The 20,874-nt window shown below is 34.3% G+C and overlaps 3 protein-coding genes, 1 long non-coding RNA gene and 1 other non-coding gene across 5 annotated transcripts; 1 reads left to right on the top strand and 4 right to left on the bottom strand.

Moving 5' to 3' along the window:
- Positions 1-443: 443 nt before the first annotated feature.
- LOC105952040 (E3 ubiquitin-protein ligase RSL1) lies at positions 444-2,904 on the bottom strand. Its single transcript, XM_012975543.2, has 2 exons — positions 2,104-2,904; positions 444-776 (listed from the first exon to the last, which is right to left on the bottom strand). The coding sequence occupies exons 1-2, from the start codon at positions 2,760-2,762 to the stop codon at positions 605-607; spliced, it is 831 nt and encodes a 276-aa protein (XP_012830997.2). The 5' UTR covers positions 2,763-2,904; the 3' UTR covers positions 444-604.
- Positions 2,905-4,574: 1,670 nt separating this feature from the next.
- On the top strand, positions 4,575-4,647 carry TRNAE-CUC (transfer RNA glutamic acid (anticodon CUC)). The gene has a single exon. It is a non-coding gene; the product is annotated as a tRNA-Glu (tRNA).
- A 1,679-nt stretch (positions 4,648-6,326) lies between these two features.
- LOC105952042 (chromatin remodeling protein SHL) lies at positions 6,327-9,800 on the bottom strand. The gene is made up of 5 exons (XM_012975546.2): positions 9,405-9,800; positions 8,932-9,277; positions 8,249-8,317; positions 6,731-6,851; positions 6,327-6,610 (listed from the first exon to the last, which is right to left on the bottom strand). The coding sequence occupies exons 1-5, from the start codon at positions 9,475-9,477 to the stop codon at positions 6,584-6,586; spliced, it is 636 nt and encodes a 211-aa protein (XP_012831000.2). The 5' UTR covers positions 9,478-9,800; the 3' UTR covers positions 6,327-6,583.
- Positions 9,801-10,296: 496 nt separating this feature from the next.
- LOC105952041 (beta-galactosidase 5) lies at positions 10,297-16,219 on the bottom strand. The gene is made up of 18 exons (XM_088814484.1): positions 15,917-16,219; positions 15,729-15,824; positions 15,523-15,635; positions 15,363-15,426; positions 15,110-15,205; positions 14,786-14,929; positions 14,584-14,672; positions 14,389-14,494; positions 14,017-14,104; positions 13,821-13,939; positions 13,453-13,617; positions 12,519-12,697; positions 12,317-12,426; positions 12,088-12,197; positions 11,877-11,987; positions 11,379-11,492; positions 11,045-11,247; positions 10,297-10,592 (listed from the first exon to the last, which is right to left on the bottom strand). The coding sequence occupies exons 1-18, from the start codon at positions 16,211-16,213 to the stop codon at positions 10,475-10,477; spliced, it is 2,322 nt and encodes a 773-aa protein (XP_088670610.1). The 5' UTR covers positions 16,214-16,219; the 3' UTR covers positions 10,297-10,474.
- A 4,190-nt stretch (positions 16,220-20,409) lies between these two features.
- Positions 20,410-20,874, bottom strand: LOC148765121 (uncharacterized). The gene is made up of 2 exons (XR_016029922.1): positions 20,735-20,874; positions 20,410-20,518 (listed from the first exon to the last, which is right to left on the bottom strand). It is a non-coding gene; the product is annotated as an uncharacterized LOC148765121 (long non-coding RNA).

Here is a 20,874-nt window from a genome sequence, read left to right as displayed (position 1 = left end):
AATCAACATTCAACAACCTATAAGCCAAACACGAAGGGGGCAAAAAAAACATAATAATAAGGGCAAGTTATGGTCAAATTACAAAAACATCTTCATGTTTGGGTAATTACAGCCACCCCTCAACTATGTATTATTATCTTACGAAAAAAAACATATCCAGGGGTTAATTTATGGATGTTAAATCAGTAAAGTTGAATCGAAATTTCGGTACGCCAACATTTCATACCGTTTACCAAACTAAATATACGATTTAGTTCGACAAATAACCGAGTTACATAAATTTTATATAAAAATATTTAAAAGGAGGGGTTGGCTGTAATTACACAAACAATAGTAGATTTTTCGTAATTTAACCATACCTCAGGGGTAACCATAATTTGCCTTAATAATAATTAATAAATAAAAAATAATAATTAATCAGCAATATGTACTTGCAAAATAAGTAGAGAAAAATCAGAATATATTTGCACTGTCTTGTGAGCATTACAAAGGGATGAAACCCTAAAGAATCAGATCACATTCCCTTTGTTATAAAAATGCCGTTCCATCTCCGTGTTTTTTTGTTCTTCGCGATATTATATATACAAACTATAATGCGTCGTATTTATCTCGTAGTTTTGCTTTGCCAAGCCATGAAAAACATTGTAAATGTGAAGCAAACGACGAGAACTATACAAATTTTGAATGTCCATTCGCAGCACCGAGAAGTTTTGTCACAGCTGCACCAGTGCTGATTAACCAGCTTCCCACACTTGTAGCAGAAACTAATCCCACATCTGCATCGAAAAATAAAATAATAAATAAATAAATGAAATCAATGTTTATTAAAACCCGTACTCGAGACGTTATTTATTTTCTAAGAAACCAAAAAAATTTCAGAACGGTCTCTTGCTGCGGGTTAACGAAACCCCAATGTATCGACTTTCGAATTTCGATCAATCGAAAAACCCAGGTTTAAAAACCAAGATTTTGAGATCAGAATACTATAAAAATGCAGAGTAATGTCACAAACAAACAGAGAAATAAATCAGTCGGACAGTATACAAACGACAGTATATTCATATTATAACGTGCTTATGAGACAAAAAGGGTGTCATATATTCTATTTTTAATCATCACACGGGCAAAACGAAAGACGAAAATATCAATATTTAAAACAAAGTGAAGACGAACAAAAGAAAAATCAATTGAAAAATGCTCACAAAAAACACACACATACGTGTTGGTGTGTGTAGATGAACGGTAAAGATCTAGCGGGTGTAGAGTTTCGACACTTAATATACTTTTAAGACACCATTAAAACGAAACATATCGATAATCGAATTCCTCGCCAAGAACATGAGAGTTTTACTTACAAAAGATGGTTTGTAAATTAATTAAACATGACTGAATCCTCAAATCAAATTCGTTGTTAAATTCGATTACTCGACGATTGTAAAAGGATAAGGAATCAGAATTAAATAAAAAATCCTCAATCAAGATCAAATTCATCAGACGATCAGTCAGAAACGCATCAAACAAAACCCCCAAAAACCCCAATCAAGATAAACACACACACACACACACACACACACACACACACACACACACACACAAATCAAACAAAAAAAAAGCAAAAATAATAAAAGAAATATGTAAATTAATTTAAAAATGATTTAATCCTCAATCAAATTCGTTGTTAAATTCGATTACTCACCGATTGTAAAAGGATAAGAAATCGGAAATGAAATAAAAAAATCCTCAACCCATATCAAATTCATCAAACAAAAACCCCCAAAAAACCCAATCAAGAACACACACACACACACACACACACACACACACACACACAGATATATCAAACAAAAAAAGTAAAAAATAATTTAAAAGAATAAGTAAATTACTCTAAAAATGACTGAATTCTCAATCAAATTCGCTGTTAAATTCAATTACTCACCGATTGTAAAAGGATAAGAAATCAGGATTAAATAAAAAATCTTCAACCCCCAAAAACCCAAACAAGAAAACACACACACACACACACACACACACAAATCAAACAAAAAAATAAAAATCAAACAAAAAAAGGCGAAAATGAAAAAAAAATAAAAAATAATTGATCACCTGCATTTGACAATCTTACAGCCCTCTCTGAGTTCGACGAAATGCCTACACCGAGGACACCTATTCCACTTCCTTCGTTCAACCAGCCTACCAAAAGCGACGTCGTTTGTATCCCTAATTTCCCCACTCTCCTCGCACCCAAACCCCGCATGCCAAACCCCCTTACAATGGAAACAAAAGCACCTCTTACAGCTAGGGCACGTCGATTTCTTCACAACCCCACCGCACTCGTTCAGAATCAGCGCGCTGCAGTTCCTGTAGGGGCAGTAGCACCTGTCGGACCCCACAATCGCCGCCTCGCACAGCACGTCGCACCACCGCACGAACAGCGCCTCGCCGACGAGCGGCGCGCACGCGCGGGGGTCGAGCGCGTGGCCGCAGTTGGGGGCGGGGCAGTTGATCCGGGCGGCGTTGTTGTCCTCCAGCTGGACGCGTATGTACTTGACCACGCAGTCGGTGCAGAACGGGTGGCTGCACCTCCCCCCGTTCCTGAATTTCTTCCCCCGAATCGACGCCGGCTCTATGCAGATTTCGCAGGTGAATTCCCGATTCCCCGCCTCCGGCCGCCGCTCCTGCAGCTCCTCCTCCTCCTGTTCGTCCGGCCGCGGCGGCGGCGGTGGTGGTGGAATTTGGGGGAGTGTTTGCAGAGTGTTGCCCATAATTTTGTTTGTGTGTGTGTTTATTGAAATTTGAAGGTTGTGTTTGTTGCAGTAGCCATGTGAATTGAATTGAATTGAATTGAATTTGCAGATGCAAAAACTCTCTCAGTAGTACTATAACTAGTACTAGTACTTGTCTCACACGTCTTTTTTTTTTTTTTTTAATTATTAACTCTTTTTTAGGCCCAATTTTTATGGGCTTTTTACTCGGAGTGGAATATGTGGAAGAAAAAAAAAAACTTATTTTTCACTCTAAACAATTTCCACCAAAAATATGTTTGAGGTAAATTACGGTCATGCCCCAAGGTAAGGTCAAATTACGGGAAAAAAAAATCATTATGTTTGGATAATTACAATAATTTTTTTACTATGAATTTTCTTACGGGATTACCCTTACGATGTCAAATTCAACAAAATCTTCTATATTACTTGGACTGTTCTCTAGTTTGTACTCGTTTTGTGCAAAAATGCAGTTTCTGACGCACCACGATCTGATATTTACAAGCCAAAAAATACATGTTATGATCATCTTGTTTCAAGATGTGGAGCTCGAAGGGATAAAACTGTTACAAATTGGAGAATATTGCACATAATTTAGAAAGTTTCACTAAATTGGCACTGCAATGATGGACGTGTAAAAAGATTTACAGTTGAAGGGTTGTTGTAATTACCCAAACTCTCAGGTGGCCATAAATTACCCTAAACTATATTCCTTTTTTAGTTTATAAATGGATTGTACTTTATATGCCGGAATAAATCATATAATTTAAAATAAATAAGTAAAGTAAGAGATTAAATTTATATACTCCCTCAAGTACTAAAGTATTTAATATTTATTGTCTTATAATAAAACCCTTTTGTTTTTAATTATTCATCATTTTAAAATTTCAATGATACATTAATTTCATTTTGCATTTTTCTCAATTTTGATTTTTCTTCCCCAAAACTAAATACGAACTATGGTTAATATATTTCAAAAATTAAGGTGGTGTTTGCAAAAAAAATTGTAAGAGTTAAAGTCGGTGATTATGAGGTAAAACTAGAAATAATTATTTATTTTTAAAAGTTGGTAGTGTTTGTAAATAGGGACAAAAAACATAAATATCTAATATAGAAGTTGATGCGTTGCAAATAAACTTTAATTCTCAGATTTCTAGTTAGTTACAAAAGCGCTGTTAACTTCTCGAATTACAGGTTAAAATTACTTATTTTTAATGCAGTAAAAATTGAAAAATTAGTATTGCAAACATTAAAAATAAAAACTCCAAATATTGATAAAATAGTGTGAACACATGAAATGTATTGCTGAAATAATTGATGAGTTAGGAAATAAAATAAAGTATTGAGTAATGTAAGCTAAAATGGAAAGAAGGTGGGAAAGTCTTGGGGTTCTTCCTTAAAGTTCATGCAATTAGTGTGCTATTGCCCTTTTCTTGGACAAAACGGCGACGTTTCAGGAAAGTAATTATTTTTTAGAATAAAGTATATCTATCTGAGTTCTGACTATCTCCCCAAACTTGAATATAATTACAGATAAACCATTTCGAGTTTGAAAAAAAATTACACAGACATCTCTTCAGATTGACACTAAAATAGCGAGTTATTTAGTGATTACTTGTAATTACTGCCAGCTATTTTGTTACAATTTTGGTAAATGTCACAGTGAGATGATATTCGTACGTATTACCAGTTTGAGTAGGGGCAATTAAATTTGGCCCGGGCCCACTGTTGACATTTTTCACAGTACAAATATCATTTTGGGCTCAACCTTGTGAGTATTATTAATGAAACATTGTACAAACTTATCAAAAATCCGTTGTAGTCTAGTTGGTCAGGATACTCGGCTCTCACCCGAGAGACCCGGGTTCAAGTCCCGGCAACGGAAATCCATTTTGGTTTTGGTGAAAATTGGAATGGCAATTTCTTATTTTAATCCGAAATTCATCGATTTTGGAACAATATTTTTTCGATTCTAATCCCATTTTTTTTTTTTTTTATCAGAGTTGGAATCCGAAAATTTTACGTTATTAGAACGAGTTAGTTTATTCCAATTTTCGATTTTTCCAATATTTTTGGAACATAACTGGAATCAGTTTGTCACGTCCAAAAAAAATCGATTTTTTTTCTCCAAAAAAACTAATTCCGAATCGGTTTGTCGCGTCCAAAAAAAAAAAATCAATTTTTTTTCTCCAAAAAAGCTAATTCCGATACTAATTCCATTTGTGTAAGACCAAATTAATGAAAGATTTCAAAAGATTCCATTTTATTAAGATGAAATGACAAATATACCCATAAATTAAATTGGTTTTTGTTTGCTCATGCCAAGACCAAATAACAAATAATGAAAAAAAAACGAAAAAGAAGAAAACAAAGAAAACGTGAAATTAAACCACCCCCCCCCCCCCCCCCCCCCCACGCCCAAGCTCTGCGGCCAAAGCTCCGCCGCAGACCGCTCTTGATGCGACGTTCTTGATGTCTTATACATATTTTTGAAACCTTGGATGAATTTGAACAATAAATTGCGTCTTCGCATTCGCCTTTTCCTATAAAAAACAAATGAATATTGAAATAAAAATTAATTGGAAAATAGAAAATTAAAAAAATATGAAACAATTAAATTTCGATATTAAGGTGTCGAATATATGTCCATTAATTCGACACCTTAATGTCGAAATTTAGTATATTTGGATTAATTTGCTAACAGTTAAATTTCGACCCTAAGGTGTCGATTTTGTACTCCAAAATCGACATCCCAATGTCGATTTTTACCTATAAAATTCGGCATGTACATGTCGACTGCGTCTGTGCGGGATTTAAAAAAAACTAAAATGAAACAACTAAATTTCGACATCAAGGTATCGAATATATGTCCATAAATTCGACACCTTAATGTCGAAATTTAGTATATTTGGACTAATTAACTATCAGTTAAATTTTGACACTAAGGTGTCGATTTTGTACTCCAAAATCGACATCTCGATGTCGATTTTTAACTATAAAATTCGACATGTACATGTCGACTGCGTCTGCGCGGGATTTTTTTTGGAAAAACGATATTCTAGCTTAAGAACACATAAATACATATCTTCTTGGATTCTTCCACCGTAGAATGTTCTAATTTGATGTCTTCTGACTCCATACTTGCCATGTTTGTAAGATTTGTTGAGTTTTGATGATTTTGAATGTTTATGTTTTGTGGGTTCATGGAGGAGGAAGGAGAAAGGTTTTGTGAATTTTGGAAGGTGGAGAAGATGAGAGTTGATCTTGTGGTTTTGTGATAGGATTTTTTGTGTTTTTGAGTTTTTGTATTGCACATTTGGAATTTTCTATTTTTTGTAACAAGTAAGGGTATTATAGTATTTATACATTAAAAATTTTAATTTGGTCTTGCACAAATGGAATTAGTCTTGCATATAGCCCAGCCTAATAAATATTGTCATCCTTTCAAATTTCAAACTAAAAAAACCCATGGAACTAAAATTAATACAAAAGAATGATGTAAGGAGACATATAAATATATAATATAACAAAAAGACACCAAACAAACATACACACACACTGAGATTTTCATCTGACGTCACCCCTTAATTTAAGTTGAGAATTAGTTGGATAATACAACAAGATTACAAGAGACAAGAAGAAGAAGAAGAAGAGCCCTTAAAGTAGAAAGAAAAAGGCAAATCTACATCAAAATAATTACAGACATAAACAAACAAACATACATACACATATCCGAGGAAACAAGGTTAACTTATATAGTTCCCCTTCTTACATCACCTAACAACTTTTCGTCACTGCCCAAATATGAAATACCATACGTATCACCTTCGACGACGTTTTGTTTCCACCTGAAAAAGCCCATGTAACTGATAATATTGCCGATATAATACCCAATTATCGCAGCATACGTGTTACATGAGCGGAAAAATATATTAGATAATTAGGAGTGATTATATTGAATTTTTTACCTTCATGTCGGCGTGAGAAGTGGGCAATTTCTTCTGATCTTCGGTGGAACAATTATAGCAGTAAAAGTGTTCGACTTTTCTGGCTTCTTCTGGTGTCATGTCTATACAAGTTGGATGAAACCTGAGTCAATAATCGAAAGCATATATTTTCAATGCCACTCCCGAAAGTATATATTATCATACAGATATATTCATGTAAATATTGCTATTATCTATGACATTGTCTTACCATGTCAAGAATTTACGGAAGCAACAAAACTATATTTGGATAGTTTGCTATCGAATTTTTTGAAATTTACGAAAATGACTCACTGAGTGTCGACAAGTGTCCAACAACATAAATAGTTACGGTCCCAATTCTAACTGGTAACAAATGCCGGGAGTTTGCAGTGTTTCATTGATAACCTATTTACTCGAAACTACTATTACAGTTAGCAAACTACTACTAAGTTCATTGTGCTATAAATTACGCGAAGAGGGGGATCGAATTGTTTACTCCAACACTGAAAAAGTGCAACTTAAGATCACACTATATCGAGATGTGAAATCTCCGTTTATATGTTTCATGGTACCGTACAGTAGGACTTTATGAAATTTCTCTCCCGAGATAGTTAGTAATCACTTTTGCCTATTTTTTTCTTAATGAAAAAGCAGGCAAAATCTATTTGTTCTAATTTTATTGTGTCATGAACAACGAATACATTTGCAGTCATTTTCTTAAAAGGCATAATAAAATTAAGAGGCAACAGGATATATTGAAGGAGCTCGACCCACAATTTATTAGCACATTTGAGAAAAATGACAGTACAGCCATGGAAACGCTACATTTATGGAGCTGGCCAATTTAAATATTTCTCAAGATAGTAAAGCAGGAAATGCAATAACTAGCTCTACGCAATCAGATAAGAGTTCACTTAACTTGAGTTTTACATCTTTCAATGAGAGTCAGGAGGATAATAGCTAGGTATATTTGGGCAATGATAAGGTTTTAACGCTATTTATATCAGCATTCTACGTAACCACATTATTTTAATAGTTATTACCAAAAAAAAATATATCCCGGTTCTTGCTCAAGTTTGGCACGACTTAAGTACGATTTTTTGTTTTGCGGGCAGCTCAAACTTGCTCTTATCTCGAGTTTCCAGCAACATATTTTTCAACGGAAATAACACTAAAATCAATTTCGTTGATATATGCACACTTAATGAATAGTAGTACACATATAAATTCTCGCTCATACAACTTCAGAAACACTTTTAGCTTCCAAAAAACTGTGTATTTCGAATTGTATTTCCGAATTAGCCTGACATATAGATATATAGATGTCCTCAGCACACAGTCATGAAGTGGCTTCATTTTCCAAAATAATCTAACCTCACGAACAAGTAATTTTGCCTTTTCGTAACATGATTGTATAGAATTTAAGAAGCAAAGCATGAAATTGGCAGTTAAGCAGAAAATAAATTCCTTCGAAACAATCAACTGAGAAAATGGTCCAGAGGAACATAATAAACTCACCAATCACTGCATTCTTCACACTGAACCATAAGATCGTCGGGGTTATAAGGCATCTCACATTTACAGTACCTGCCAAAGCAAAACGAGCAAGAAAAACTTTATTGAAAAACGCATCTAACAGAAGACACTTAAAAGCAAGAACTAATTCGAAAATTAACACGATGAAACAATCTTATGATTATTTGTCTTTTGATCTCGTAAGATAGAAATGTGATGAATGTTACGATGTTCTACTATAAATACAGCTGTTATTTGTAGTCGATTATTTCTATGCCACGCCCGTTGAAGACTACACCGGGAATTTTTTACCGTTGATCTACACACACCAATGTGGGTGTGTGGGTGTTTGTGTATATGAATGGTAAAGATCTACCCGGTGTAGCATAGAATAAACCAATTGTAGTATGATAAAGTTGTATTAATTGCGTATACAAAAGCCATTTCATTAACCGAAACTACTGCATTGTTTGAACACCAGCAACTCATTACCATAGCATGAATTGATCATAGAAATTAGAAACCAAAACCAAGTGGCTGTTTTGTTTCAACCTTCAGTCAAATGAAACTCCAATAACTTCAACAATTCAGAAACTAAGTGTAAGAAAATCAAACCATTAATTCAACAAATTAAACAATTTAACCCAAAAAAAAAATTAAAAAAAAAAACTACAGATTAAACTTACACGGCGACTCTGTCTGGGTTGAAAGCACCGGTGGTTGAATTGTACTCGAATCGACAGAAGAAGTCTTCGTTCCCAACAGCATCGAGCTTAGTGTAGCTCTTGAAGCTGTGCACTGTACACTTGCCCTCAATAGTGTCGGCGCTCTGAATATCGAAGTGGTCGGAGAGAAAAAGCTCCTTCGAGCCGTGGAACTGCCGCCGACCTCCGATCGATTCCTCCGGCCGGTAGTACCATCTGACGTGGAACCTCACGTTCGCTCCGCGGCCGTCCGCCTCGATCTTCTCCACGCGCGCCACGTAGGACGGATTTGACGAGTCCGACGCCCTCATCAAAACGCAATCGCCCGCTGCACAAATTAACAAAAAACAAAATTCAATTGACCTCGAATTCGTGAGCAGACGAACTCAAACAAACAGATTTAAAAAGCAAGCTTTCAATTTGCGACGAGAGATTTACGAATTCGCGAAACTCACGGCGGATTGTTTTGCTGATGTGCTTGACGGCGTAGGAATCTAGGGTGCGGCGGCCGATTTTGGGCTTAGCCATGAGCTGTACGGCGGCGGAGGAGGAGGAGGACTGCTGTCGGGGAGAAGGAGTGCATGTAGCGAAGATTCTAGAGAGAGAGAGAGAGGGGGTTTTAAGTGTAATTTCCTTTTCTTCTTTCCCAAATTCTACACCGAGAAAAGCTCAGGTGCTCCGGCGGTCCAGGTACGCCCCCAGATGGTACTCCGTAAGTTGATCCAACGGTGCTGGTTGATTCAGTGCGTTTGATGATGGATTGCGATGAAGGGTAAATGTGAAATTATGATGAAGATTGAGGGCAAAATTAGGACAGAAATCAGATTTTAAACATGAACCTGAAATCAATTAACGGTTGTGGTTTTGTATTAACAAACATGAAGACTTCGTGTAGTCGTCAACGGGAACGGCCTCCGTTTCTCCATATTTTGTTCCGTTAAATACCTCATTTATAATTAAAATTTAAAAATATATTAAAACACAAAATATCCTTGAGTTAAAATAGAAAGTATTATATATCTTATTTATAGTAATCTATATTACACAAAGAGCCCCTCTATAATTAAATAATATCGACTTAATCTCATATTTAATAAAAAAAATTAATTAAATTTATCTAATATATATATTTTTTAATAATTAATTTTTGAAGTAGACAGACTTCCCCCAGGCAACCAGATGCAGGGCACAACATATACACGTTTTACCCAGTCGGGACTAAAATAAACCATTATTTAAGCGATGTTATTAATTCATTGAATATTAATTTATCGAGGTTCTACTGTAAATCATTCAAACTCCATTAATTTATGCATCTGAAGCTCATAATTAATGTACATCTAAACCTCCATTAATGAACCTTTTATATATACTTTTTTTCCTTATGAAACAAAGTGTATTTTAATTCAATGTTCCACATAATTTACAAAGAATGGAGTACAAATGATATACCTCCTCTTTTTTTCCACACTATAAAAAACTTACAATGAAACCCTAATTTACCAGTATGCCCCTCTCTTCATCTCTATACATATGTGACTGATCTTTGAACAAGAGCAATTTTCGAAGCATCACCGCCGATTTCCTCGAACACTACTACCAAATTCCGCACAGGCTTCAACCATGACCGAGGAACGTGATACCTGAGAAACCAATTCAAGAAAACAAATGAAATTAATAAACTCACAAAAATAATAATTAATAATGTAATTAACTGTTCATTCGTTAGAATAAATTCGGTCAAAAACTCCTACATACAGTGGCAGAGCCAGCATACCCAGCATACTGTCAAAGGGGGGCAACGGCCCCCACCAATTCTCAAAAACCTATAGAATTTATATGCATTGGCTGAGCCGGACGGGTGGTGGGGGGGCAACGGCCCCCACCACTTCTCAAAAACCTAAAATTTTATATACAGTGGCGGAACCAGCATACTGCCACTAGGGGGCAATGGCCCCCACCACTTATCAAAACCCTAGAAATTGTAAGAAGATTTGTCTCCTAAAGACAAAATTCTGGCTCTAACACTGCCTATATACATACATATATGTGTGTGTGTGGGGGGGTGGGGGGGGGGGGGGGGGGGGGTTTATACCATCTTTGAGTCGGTTTTCCACAGCCGTATTGGCATTTTGCCTGACGAAATGTGCCGGCATAGCTACACGTGTTGCATTGGCCTTTAGCATAAGCAGTCCAATATCTTCCGATACTTTGGCCGTTGATCCACACTTGGCCTTTGCCCATGCTACCTAAGTCCAAGGCTAAAGGCTCGTTTCCTCGTGGTGCATTGAAGTAAGCCTATCGGTGAAGCATCAAGAAAATTGAAAATAAATTATAAATGCAATGAAGTTTTTCGCTCTAGGCATTTAAGGTGTGATTGGATCGAGGAAAAATACAATAGTGCGTAAAACATTGTTAATATTGGTTACCTTGTACCACGTAAGTGGCCGGTGCTCGTTTGCTACAAATGACTCTTTTAACCAATCAATAGAGGAAATTTTACTCGGTGAAGCTAAGTTCATCGCTTCCCCTTTCAACCCGACCTGGAAAAAAAAATGTCATGTTTTATCCAAATTTCAATACTCCCTCCGTTCCTAAATAATTGTCACTTTTCACTTTTCACAAAGATTAACAAACTCAATAAATATATCTTGATTTTAGAAAAATCATATAAAAATGACTAAAATAACCTTTATTATTTAATGTTTTACAAAAGAAAATTAATGAATAGAGTTTCATTAATAAGGTTAAAACAGGAAAAATGCATTTAATGCAGTATTGGAAATCTAAAGTGACAGATAATATGGAACAAAAATATTTTTAAAAAGAGACAGTTATTATGGAACAGAGGGAGTAGTATTTATAAAAATAACAAGAAAAAATAAATAAATAAATAAATAAATAAATAAATAAAAGAAAAAAAAAACCTTGTATGACCATTTTTGGCGGGACAAGTCTCTTGGTCCGTGGTCTAGGCCATGTACAACAACGGGCCCCACTACTCCGGTGCTCCATGTTTCGAAACGGTGGCCGTTGTTCTTGAAAATTATAAATAAATTATATTATTATATAGTTTTAAAGTATATATATATAATTAAATATTGTAAATGAAAGATGGAAAATCCGGTAGTAACTAACCGGCAATCCAACAGCTACACTGAGTAGAGCGATGCCGTTTATTCCAGCATGTAAGTTGACAGCTTTTGCGAAGGTGAGTTTTCTGTTTTCTTGACTCCCAAACGATGATCCTGTATTAACGATACATTTCATCACGTCATTATATATATATATATATATATATATATATATATATATATATATATATATAACTCCGTAAACAAAAGAAAAACATGCGTGCATGTTTTACCTGATAGTTGTCCATTGACAAATACATGCAATACATGGCCTGCTGAATCCACACTGAGAATTGGACTCGATCCTCCACGTAGAAAAGATTCCGTTGAACTAATCTCGACGCTGCCCGAAAAATTAAATTTGTTAATTGCATGAAAAAATATATATATTAATCCCTTTAATTAAAATTGTGTCTTTTTTTTTTTTTAATTTACCTGGTCATGTACCAAAGGTAATCGGTAGCATCTCTAGTGACGTTTAATTGCTCCAAAAGACCAACAACCGTAATTTTTGCGTCGACATCATTCGACGAAATGTCTTCATTGAATGTTTCCCACGATAGCATTCTTGCATTTGTAGGCAACATTTGTGGCAATGTTGTCTTCGATCTAACCTATATACGGTCCAAAAAGAATCGATTTTGTAAGACCAATAAAATCAAGGGTAAATTACGGCCACCCCCTAGGTATGGTCGAATTACGAAAAAACCCCTCTTGTTTGAGTAATTAGAACCACCCCTCAACTATGTATTGCCTTACACGTCCACCCTTACGGTGTCAGATTTACTGTTGAATGAGGGGTTTTTTCGTAAGATAATACATAGTTGAGGAGGGTGGTTGTAATTACTCAAACATGAGAGGTTTTTTCGTTATTTGACCTTACCTCAAGAGGGTGGCCGTAATTTGCCCTAAAATCAAAGAACTTAAATTGAGCCCCGTTTTTCTCTCTTTTCACAATAAAACCTTTCGCGAAAAATCGAACCCCTAAACCTTGTAAATATTTCCTACACATTTGACATATATATTTACATGTATGCGTGCACGGAATTTTTTCTAGAGGCCAAATATGCATTAAAAGTTATCTAGTCTAAGGGAAGCGATGATACTACATTATTCGAAAAATAATAAGGATTTATATAAAATACTATAGTTTTTAGAATGGATGGGGGCCACGGCCCCCATGGCCCTCTTCTGGCTAGCTCCAACACTGTTTGAGTGTGTGTGTTTACGTCTAAATTTATAACGAGACCCTATTCGATGCATTTCACCTCGTAAAAAAGGGATTCAATGTAAACGAAGAACTAAGGGAAATCGCTAACTTAAAAAGCAAAATATTAATAAAAAAATGAAATATTATATGGCAACTTACCGTTGCAGTATTATAAACGGCATTTTTGCAATCGGGGAGTATGGTAATTGACCAAGGAGGCAGATCGTAGTGCATATTATTAAATGTCACCCTTGCACTTTTATCCCAATGGTAATTCGATAAAAACGCTGCACATTGTCCCGGTTTTGAAGAATACACATGCGCCTACGTCAAAAGCCGAAACGAAAATATAAACACCGAGCCATTCGATTTTTCAGAAGAATGATAAAAAAAAAAAAAAAAAAAAAAAAAAAAAAAAAGAGAGAGAGAAAAAGATTCATTTTGTCACCACACAATTTTCAAATATATGGAAGGAATTTTAGCATAATATATATATAGATGACTAAAATACCCTTGCCAGTAAATACCTGTTCGTAGTTTCCTAAAGCAGTAACTTTAGGATCAGCGGCGATCAAAGCAGGCTCGCATAATTTTATTGCATTATGAAGTTCCTTTAGATGATTGTATTTTGGCTGTCTTAATAAGCCTGCAATTTAATTAAATAGATAAAATATTAAATTTGTCAAAATTGATTTATCTTAATAATATTCTTATGTTTCTTACCGTATTCATCGATAGGAGCATCGTAGTCGTAGCTGGTGGTAATAAAAGGACCTCCAGCAGTTCTTCCAAAATTTGTTCCTCCATGGTACTAATTAAAATTTTTTTTTTTTTTTTAAATTGCAAGTATATGTAGGTATAAAATTGTATACGTCCGGCTTAAATCTCCGATGAATTGATTATATATGACAAAAATGATTCATTTATTTATTTAACCACCTTAAATATTTGAACTACTAGGTAGTTAATTTATTAATATTTTTTTTAATTAAATCAAATATTCACGATTTTTGCCCAAAATCGAATAAAACCTTAAAAAAAATTAACATATTCGAAATCTATCAATTTTATTGCAAATACAAAATTTTATTTTACCATGTAGTAGTTTACAAAGGAGCCACCTTTCTGAATGAACCTAGCAACTGCAAACGCCAAATCTTCAACCGGACGATGATGTATCGGCCCACCAAACTCCTCAAACCTTCACACGAAAATCGTAAACAAAAAATTCGTCGCACGTATATTTTTTTTCATTAAAAAAATAAATAAATACAAAAAAAAATATGGTACCAGCCAGTCCAAGCCTCGGTCCATATAGCCGGCTTGTAAGGTTTGTTCGGAGAAAAATAATCACAATAAAAGCCGTTGCATGTATTAATCTGCCACATGAGAAAATCGACTATGGTAAAATGCAAGAAAATAGGAAAAATAGAATAATTTATTCTTTCGTAATCTATAAAATAAAATAAAATAAAATAAAAATATAAATTACCACTGGATCGGGGGCATCGTCTTCCTTACACATAACCCAAGGCACACCGGTATCTAATTCCACAGCCATTTTTGCAGCCCAAGACATATAAGAATGACCGGCTGAACCGAAGCTCTTGCTTTCCAAACCGTACTCGTTTTCGATCTACATTAGTACAACAATCATTTTTCATAATTGAATATAATTTCTTTTTCCTTTGAACTCTATTAAGGCCTCGTTTGGTTGCTAATGTGATAAGCGGAGAAAAAGGGCTGATAAGAGGAAATTTTCCGGGGACGGAATATTTTCGACCAAACAAGGCCTTAAAGAAAGAATGTGTCTAACCTGTGAGAGAATAATTGGACCACCTTGAGATTGGAACAATCTCTCATTCTTCATCATTTCGACTATTTTCTCGGTAAATCTTTGCATTGCCATCTTTAAATAACAAAATTAAAAAATCAACAAAAAAAATTAAAAACTTAAAATTAAAAAATTAAAAAATTAAAAAATTAAAAAATTAAAAAAATAAAAAATAGAAAATTCACACACACACACACACACACACACACACACACACACACACACACACACACTTGAAAGGTTCATTGTCAGTTCTGAAGCTAATGCCAGGAACATACTTCAACCAAACAGGGAACCCTCTGAAATTCAATATACAGCAAAATTATAGCAAATATTAAAAAATATATATATTTTTTTATATTTAGTAATTAATTTAATTTTAGAAAATTAATTACCCAAAATTCCATTCAGCACAAATATAAGGCCCAATACGAAGATGCAGATACAGCCCTGCTTCATGAACCAACTTTATGAACCTTATTAAATCACATCTTCCCTCAAAATTATACTGAGAAAAAAAATTAAAAAAAAACACCAAAATTGAACATATTTTAAGGATTCAAGAAAATAATTAAATAAATAAATGAAAAAAAGAAAGTACATTTCCAGGTGAAGGTTCATGAAGGTCCCAAAACACATAAGTATCAATAGCATCTAACCCTCCATCTTTAGCTTTTTGTATAAGCCCCTCCCACATCTGCATTTCTTGAAAATATTATCTTTAATTTAAATAAATAAATAAATTAATTAATTTAAAAAAAAAGAATTTGGGGGTTTTGTTTAACTTACATCAGGTGAGCTTCGTGGATAATGAATGGAGCCAGAAAAAAGAATCTTTCTTTGGCCATTGATTACAAGAGCTTTTCTATCATAGGTCACACTGCAATGTGAGAGCTGAAGAAATAATAAACTTAACAATGTAACACATAGCACAAAACACTTGGCTTCCATTTTCTTCTTCCTTTCTTTCTTTCTTTCTAGAGAGAGAAAGAGAGGAAGAGGGAGAGAGAGTAAAGGTTGGATTTTTATACAATGAGAATGTGGAGATTCACTCTGACAGAGAGGCTTTAAACAATTTTTGGACATTTACTAAAGACAACATTTCAACACTGATCAGTTCAACAATTTAATAGTGTGTGTGTGTGTGTGTTTATTTTATTTTTTATTTTTATTTTTGGATATGATGGTGTTTAATTAAATTCATGTCAAATCATGGATTCTAGTGAGCCCTGATTTTGTTGTATATTTATTTATTTTATTTTTATTTTTGGGTACCCTTTTGTCTGTCTGCTTCTACTATTTTTGCAGCACACAGTAATTTGCTGCTTTTATTTTTTATTTTTTATTTTTTTCTTTTTTTCAATTTTTCAATTTCTTTAATTGAAATTTATATACATATATACAGCTTGTAATGAGGATTATACTTGGGAAGAAAACAAAGTAAACAAAGCTATTTAGTAGAAGTTAAAAGGGATTATTAAATTAAAAAAAAAAATGTAATTTTTTAAAGAAGAGTGGAGCTGGAGGACAACTATTCATTTTCACCAAATCTGAGGAACTTTTATGACAATCTAACACATGATAATGTGTTAGAATAAAGTAGGAAGTGACAAAATAAAATCACTTTCATGCATTAGGGAAGTTTGTGCTTTTAGGTGAGTGTGTTAGAAAAGTGTGTGTTTTGAATTTTTTGTCAAGTGTTTCTCTTGTTGTGTGAGACAATGGTAATAATTCTTTATTACCCATTTGGGTTTTGTTTCAAATTTTAAATAGGCTGAAATAATTATTAAACCAACGAAATATCAAACAAAATTCAATTACGTAATGCATTTCAATATATATTTATATTCATAGCAACTCTTTCTTTTCCATGTGACACCGATTTTGGATTGTGCTAAACAGGTTCGAATTTGACACTTACTGATGAGTCAATCTGTTTTCTCTGCTACAATAAATTATACACTAGAGATGCAAGCTGCACTGAAAAAGCTAAAGGACAGATAAATAAATGTGATGATGATTATTGAGAGATAATGTGGTGATTATGATGATTATTATATTAATTCACAAATCATGAGGACCCCCCATTCAACACATCTCTATAGCCTCACTTATTTTTCATGACAATGTGTTAGTTGCAACATCTCATCTTTAAAGTGATTGAAATTATCTAACTCCCTAATTACTTTCGTGGCCATATTTAGTTGTAACCACCCTTTGAAAATGACATTAATTAATAAAAGTTCCCCAAAACAAAATTCAATACATATATTTTACATATTAAAAATTTAAAAATATATATTTAAAATATAAATAGATTATGTAATATGAAGAAAGATGCCCCATGTGAGAAGCTATTTTGACAAGTCCCCTTCAACCTATTAGCTTTTTGTCCACACTAGTGAAACAATAATTGTCGGTTGGATTATTGATAAATTGATAATAACAATTCCAAAATCCGTGACATCTCATATATATTGTCATTTGTTTCCCCATGCCTAATATTTAATATTAGTGCAACAAAATACCGTGAATGCGCACTTGTGCATTAAATACTTCTGCATCGAAATGTAACCCATATTTATTCCTCACCGAGTATCCCACAGTTGGATGCTATACCTGATTAATGGTTATTAACATTGGGTGAATTTTAACTGTAAATTTAATTAAATAACTATTTACTAAGCAAATATTCACATGAGTTGGTGCGTGCGTGTATAATTAATTATATGTAGTTCCACGGTTTAAATTCATCATGTTTAAATAATCATACGTAGCATCTAATTTCCGCAAAGGACCTATATCAATTACCAAATCAAGAGAGAGAGAGAGAATTTATTATATCCATGTAAAAAAAATATGCATTTATTCATGTATTTAATTCTGAAAAGTAACCCTAAGATATATCAATTTTGAGGTGGGAGACCATTACCCAATTTTGAGATGAGTGTACTTAATAGATCTGTTATAGATAGGAATCGGAATGGACTTCTTATCTTTAAAGAAAATAGGATAAATTACAACCCCTGATGTATGGTTAAATTACAAAAATCCCCCTCTAGTTTGGGTAATTACAACTACTCCTCAACTATAAATCTTTTTACATGTCCACCCTTGCGGTTTCAAATTTAGTGGAATCTTCGAGATTATATGAAATATTATCACTTTTGTACCATTTTTATCCCATTCGAACTCCACATTTTGAAGCAAGATGATCATAATATGTGTTTTTTGGCTTGTATATATCAGATTGTGGTTATGCATCAGATATTGTATTTTTATACAAATCGAGTACAAACTAGAGCACATTCCACGAAATCTAGATGATTATGTTGAATTTGACACCATAAGGGTGGAGATGTAAGAAAAAATCATAGTTGAGGGGTAAATGTAATTATCCAAACAAGAGGGATTTTTTTGTAAATTGACCATACCTCATGGGGGTGTTTGTAATTTACCCAAGAAAATATATATATAGTAGACAAAATAAAGAAACATGTCATGTGTTTTCAACCTTAGTATATTGGATAGTGATGATGCATTTCTTCATTATCCATCCAAATCTATACTACTTCTTTCATTGAATTATGCAGCTACCCTACCAAAATGGGCAACCGGATAATAGGGATGGCAATTTGACCCGCCCCGACGGATCCCCGCCCCGCCCCGCCCCGAAATTTTCGGGTATTACCCGCCCCGAAAAAAAATGGGGCGGGTATGGGGATTGAATTTTTTTTTTGACCGGGTACGGGTACGGGGATGGGTTTGCCTATACCCGTCCCGTAGACCCGCCCCGTACCCGTCCCCGTACCCGCCCCGCATTATTTATATATATATAATATATATTTTTTAATTATTATATTAAATATAAATAATTAAATAGTAGGAATATATTAAATATTAGTTAAAATGGGGATTTTTAGGTTTCCATTATATAATTAAATATTAGTATTATAATTAAATATTGATTTATTTGTTGAAATAAATCATTAAATTGCATATTTATTTATTAAAAAAAAAGAAAAATAAAATAGACGGGGATTTTTACCCGCCCCGATACCCGTGGGGATTTTATGGGGCGGGTATGGGGATTCTTTTAATACCCGTGGGGATTTTTTACGGGGATGGGGATGGGGATTTTCATAGCGGGGCGGGGATGGGGATTGCAAAACCCGCCCCATACCCGCCCCATTGCCATCCCTACCGGATAAGCTTTTATATGTCATTATATGGTTATTCCGTTTCATATGTATTGATGGAGATCGGTTCGGTACCATTCGTCCGAACTCCCGATATTGAAGACTAGTGGGCCAAGGCCCAATGAATAATAAGAGCTAAGTGCAAAACCAAGATAGGCCACGACCCGTTAGACCAAGTTACAGTAATTGGTGGAATCGAAGTGGGCTTAAGTGAAGATGTCAGATTGCCCACGTTGGTAAAAGTTTATTAGGACAAAACGAGGGGTAGGTGGCGAGCTTGAAGACAGTTGTTGTGCGAAGAAGATTCGAGGATAATTGCCATAAACGTATGTGGTAAGTGTTTAAATTAAGATCGATAATTGGTTGACGTAAATCTCGGACGAATAAAAAGGTTTTAAATTAGCAAATATCCAATATATGATTCTCTGTATAGATGAATGTATCAAATCTAACCCTACCGGGTTACGATTTAACATCTGTAATACCCTCATTTTCTGAATTCTCCTTTTCTCTTATTTTATCTTTTTACGGTCGATTAGTTCGTCTACCGACAATGGGCGTACTCTCCAACGAATGAAGGAGTTGGATTTGGAAGGATGTCTTGAGCAGGGGCGAGTCCACCCTTGGGCAAGGGTGGACTCAAGCCCCTCCTCAATTTATATATTTTACCCTATATTATACATATATATCTATTTAGCCCACCCAACTTTTATTAATTACCCCACCCAAAATTTAAATTAATGCAAGAAAAGCCCCAATTTTTATTAATTAGTTCACCCAAAATTCAAATTAATGCAAAAAAAACCCAATTTTTATTAATTAGTCCACCCAAAATTCAAATTAATTCAAAAAAAGCTCTAATTTTTTTTACATTTCTTTTTTTTTTCTTTTCCAATTTTCGGATTTTGTCAAAAAAAAACCTAAAAAAAATTCGGGGGCGCTGCTCCCGAACCCCCGAAAATTTAAGCCCACCCTGGAACAAATTCCTGGACTCGCCACTGGTCTTGAGGTGCAAATTGTGCACCAACATATATATATATATATATATATATATATATATATATATATATATATATATATATATATATATATATATGAGAGAGAGAGAGAGAGAGAGAGAGAGAGAGAGAGAGAGAGAGAGAGAGTAGCCATTGCACGGAAAAAGAGCACGCGCAGCAAACCTTGTCCACACCTACACCTCAATGAAAATAGATATTGCTTTTACTACAAGAGAAAATGAGTAGCAAAGAAAACACAAAAAATGATATATCAAAGGGTAAAATGATTTTCCCCTTTATGACTAGAACCAAAACTTAAACCAAAAGCATAAAAAATAAATTTATACATTGATAACAAATAACTCAATCTATCAAAGGGAGGGTTAAAAAAGAATAACATAAAAACTTACCAGAATTATGTTTCGAACCATCTCTTAAGACTCCTAGAGCCTTGCTTCTTGTCACCAGAACGAACATAGTCGCCCCCCGAGAATTTTGATCTGTATTTTTTCAATCAATATATTGAGTTTATCCACTACATCGCGCCCCA

This window comes from Erythranthe guttata, chromosome 14, assembly GCF_056151865.1.
Source record: "Erythranthe guttata isolate IM_541 chromosome 14, IM_541, whole genome shotgun sequence".
NCBI classification, from domain to species: Eukaryota; Viridiplantae; Streptophyta; class Magnoliopsida; order Lamiales; family Phrymaceae; genus Erythranthe; species Erythranthe guttata.
The sequence above is the reverse complement of the archived record's forward strand: the minus strand, read 5'-3'. Positions and strand labels throughout refer to the sequence as shown.

Coding starts and splice junctions, on each gene's coding strand:
- LOC105952040 (XM_012975543.2), bottom strand. CDS start 2,762: ATGGGCAACACTCTGCAAACACTCCCCCAAATTCCACCACCACCGCCG. Junction 777..2,103: donor TGTAAGATTGTCAAATGCAG/GTGATCAATTAT, acceptor TTTTCGATGCAG/ATGTGGGATTAGTTTCTGCT.
- LOC105952042 (XM_012975546.2), bottom strand. CDS start 9,477: ATGGCTAAGCCCAAAATCGGCCGCCGCACCCTAGATTCCTACGCCGTC. Junction 9,278..9,404: donor CATCAGCAAAACAATCCGCC/GTGAGTTTCGCG, acceptor TAATTTGTGCAG/CGGGCGATTGCGTTTTGATG. Junction 6,611..6,730: donor CTTCTCACGCCGACATGAAG/GTAAAAAATTCA, acceptor GGGCTTTTTCAG/GTGGAAACAAAACGTCGTCG.
- LOC105952041 (XM_088814484.1), bottom strand. CDS start 16,213: ATGTCCAAAAATTGTTTAAAGCCTCTCTGTCAGAGTGAATCTCCACAT. Junction 15,206..15,362: donor GAACTGACAATGAACCTTTC/AAGTGTGTGTGT, acceptor TTTTGTTATTTA/AAGATGGCAATGCAAAGATT. Junction 14,673..14,785: donor ACGATGCCCCCGATCCAGTG/GTAATTTATATT, acceptor CTCATGTGGCAG/ATTAATACATGCAACGGCTT.